The 2,814-nt window shown below is 33.0% G+C and overlaps 1 protein-coding gene across 1 annotated transcript; it reads left to right on the top strand.

Annotated features, from left to right (window-relative positions):
* Nucleotides 1–912: 912 nt before the first annotated feature.
* On the top strand, nt 913–2,309 carry LOC143534760 (uncharacterized; the record flags this gene model as incomplete). Its single annotated transcript, XM_077029175.1, has 5 exons — nt 913–1,039; nt 1,140–1,216; nt 1,308–1,344; nt 1,878–2,010; nt 2,147–2,309. Coding segments are annotated over exons 1-5 (537 nt in total), but the record flags the coding sequence as incomplete, so codon positions are not given.
* Between the last annotated feature and the right edge of the window lie 505 nt (nt 2,310–2,814).

Here is a 2,814-nt window from a genome sequence, read left to right as displayed (position 1 = left end):
TGGTAGTCGGGTCGGGTTGATCGAAAGGTGGTGGTGGAGGTGGTGGGTCGGATTCGGATACGTCGGATGAGTGTTCGGCTTCGTCGCTGGAGGATGAATTGGTGGGTTGGATCTCGGATTCGGATTCGGATCCGGCCATTGGTGGTGATGGTGGTGAGATTAGGGTTTGTGAGAATTTGGGGGAATTGGTAGAAGGTGGTGAGTGTATGTATATGTATATATATGTGGGTGTATATATGTATATGTGTGTGTGAGTGTTGAAGGCTAAAGGTAAACACGATAAACACGAGACATCGGACAAAAACAAAAAAAAATAAAAAAATTCCATCACACACCACCACCCCTAGTAAAAAACCATCACATGTGATGGATTTGAGGTTGGTGATATGACACCATTTTATTGGGTGGGATGTGTGATGAGTGATGTCACCACATCCACCAAAACTAAAAGTATCTCACCTTTCAACTTGTCAAATTACTAATATTCTAAAAAGATAACAAGAAAAGTCTTTAATATGTTAATGCAATAAATGTTTAGAGGCTGAGGGTATAATTCTGATATCTATGGTGGTTTGTTATGATGACGAAGTTGGCGTATCATATCACTACGCCTATGATTCTAGAGAGAGAAAGTTGTAGCAGATGATCACAGGGTCAAACCAGCAGAAGCAGAAAAGTAAATAAAACCAAAACCAATTGAATTTGTGTATATATATATATATATATTTTGTAAAGCTTGTAGAGAGAAGAAACAAACCATTGCAAGACAGAGGGTGATATTTTCACCTTATTACCCGACCCGACTTGACCCTACAATATTATTCCAAACTATTAATATTAATCTCCATCCATCCATCCATCCATCCATCCATCCATCCATTTGTCTTGATATAATTATACACAATATACAAGATGGGAGGTTGTGAGAGGAATGGAACAGTGAGGCAGTACATAAGATCAAAAGTTCCAAGGCTTAGATGGACTCCTGATCTTCATAGGTGTTTTGTTCATGCCATTCAAACTCTTGGTGGTACTCATAGTATGTGTTTCTTCTTTCTTTTTGATAAACATAATGATGATACATATGTTTATGTGTTTTTTACTCTTTTTGATCATAATGATGTTGTGCATGTATGCAGAAGCAACACCCAAGCTTGTTCTTCAAATGATGGATGTAAAAGGGCTCACTATTTCCCATGTTAAAAGTCATCTTCAGGTTTCTACTTCATCATTTTCACTTTTTTCAGTTTTTGTGATTTTTTATGAATGCAAGCATTTTATTTAGTATAAGTATATGGAACTTGTAGATGCATAGAAGCATGAGGAGTGATGTTACTCCCAAAGGTATGCATATATATTTCATCACTATTATATTAAAAAAACCATCTTGGCTAACTCAAAAACGAAATAAAAAACATTAAAAACCATCTATAAATTAACATGACTTGTGATCTTGGCATGTTATTTTTTGGGAAACAAAGGATATGAAAGTCCAGGGTGATATTATTTATGATTTTCTTTCCCAAAAAGTAGTTCTTTTAGCAAAAATAGGACAAAACTAATGAAGAACACACAACCTTCTGCCTCCTTCTAATTGTGGCATTTAGTATGAGGGAATTTTTAGGCATTACTTTCCTTATTTTTAATTAGTTAAACACTTAAACTTGTGTTTGATGTTTGAATGAATTTTCAACAAACCCATTTTAAAGCTTTTACCTTTGAAATCTTTATCAACTTTAGTCAAAACACTCATTCTTGAAAGAGAGAAAAGCTTTTGGCTTTGACACATTGTTGTCTCTTTCTGTTTGTTTTATTGTGCTCTTTCACTAGTGCTACTGATTTATGAGAACATGTTTTGTGGAACTTTCAAATTCCAGATGATGTTCAAGAACCCATTGGGTTATTCAGAAAGGAGTCACATGATGACCAACATGAAATTTCTACATACACATCCAGTCAAGAATCTTGTGCTCACTTCATTTACCATCCCTTCAATGTCCCTTCTAAAAGGTTAGTTAGTTCATCACTTATATTATGATATCATTCATGTTTGTTTAATCAAAGGGTATATAGTATTTAGTTTTATGTTTTTTAGTTTAAGATTCCTGTTTTTTGTTTTTAAATATTTAAATTTTGGTATATATAGAGGCAGAGAGGAGACAACAAGGATGCATGGATACTGGGAAAGAAGAATAAAGGGAAAGGAGGACATTGGTGATCACAAATGGCAGCAGCCCCATTCCTTTTCTGCTCCACATTTTCACTTCAAGCCTCCCTTTATCCATCTAAAAGAATCTGACTTCCTACAAGTACATTCTCTCTCTCTTAACACACACATATATCATGTACAGTATATACTATATAACATTCATACATATACATAAATCAATACTATTGATTTGTTTTTGGTGACTTAAACAAACAAATGAATTAATGTATTTAATGTTTTTCAAAGAAGAATGTTTTTAAAAAACAATTAAGTAAAGAATTAATACCAAGTATTTACCAAATATGTAAAAATCAATATTATTGTATGTACATGTCTATACAATAATATTGATTTTCTTGGGTCACTAAAACAAATGAGTATGCTTTTATTCTTTTTCAAAGAAGATTGTTTTCACAAATTATTAAGGGGATGTTTGGGATTGCTTAATTTTTCACCAACTTATAACTTATAAACTTTTTGTAACATAATAAGGCGTTTGGGATTATTTATATTATGAGAGGAAAAATTTCATAAATTACACTTTTTTAACTTATTAACTTAATGAAAAATTATAAGAAGACAAAATAAGGAATCCCAAATACTCC

Source organism: Bidens hawaiensis, unplaced genomic scaffold, assembly GCF_021521415.1.
Source record: "Bidens hawaiensis isolate Kalapana, Puna unplaced genomic scaffold, B.hawaiensis_p1.1 tig00010302_1, whole genome shotgun sequence".
In the NCBI taxonomy this organism is placed as follows: domain Eukaryota; kingdom Viridiplantae; phylum Streptophyta; class Magnoliopsida; order Asterales; family Asteraceae; genus Bidens; species Bidens hawaiensis.
Note: the sequence above shows the minus strand (reverse complement) of the source record. Positions and strands in the feature narration are given on the sequence as shown.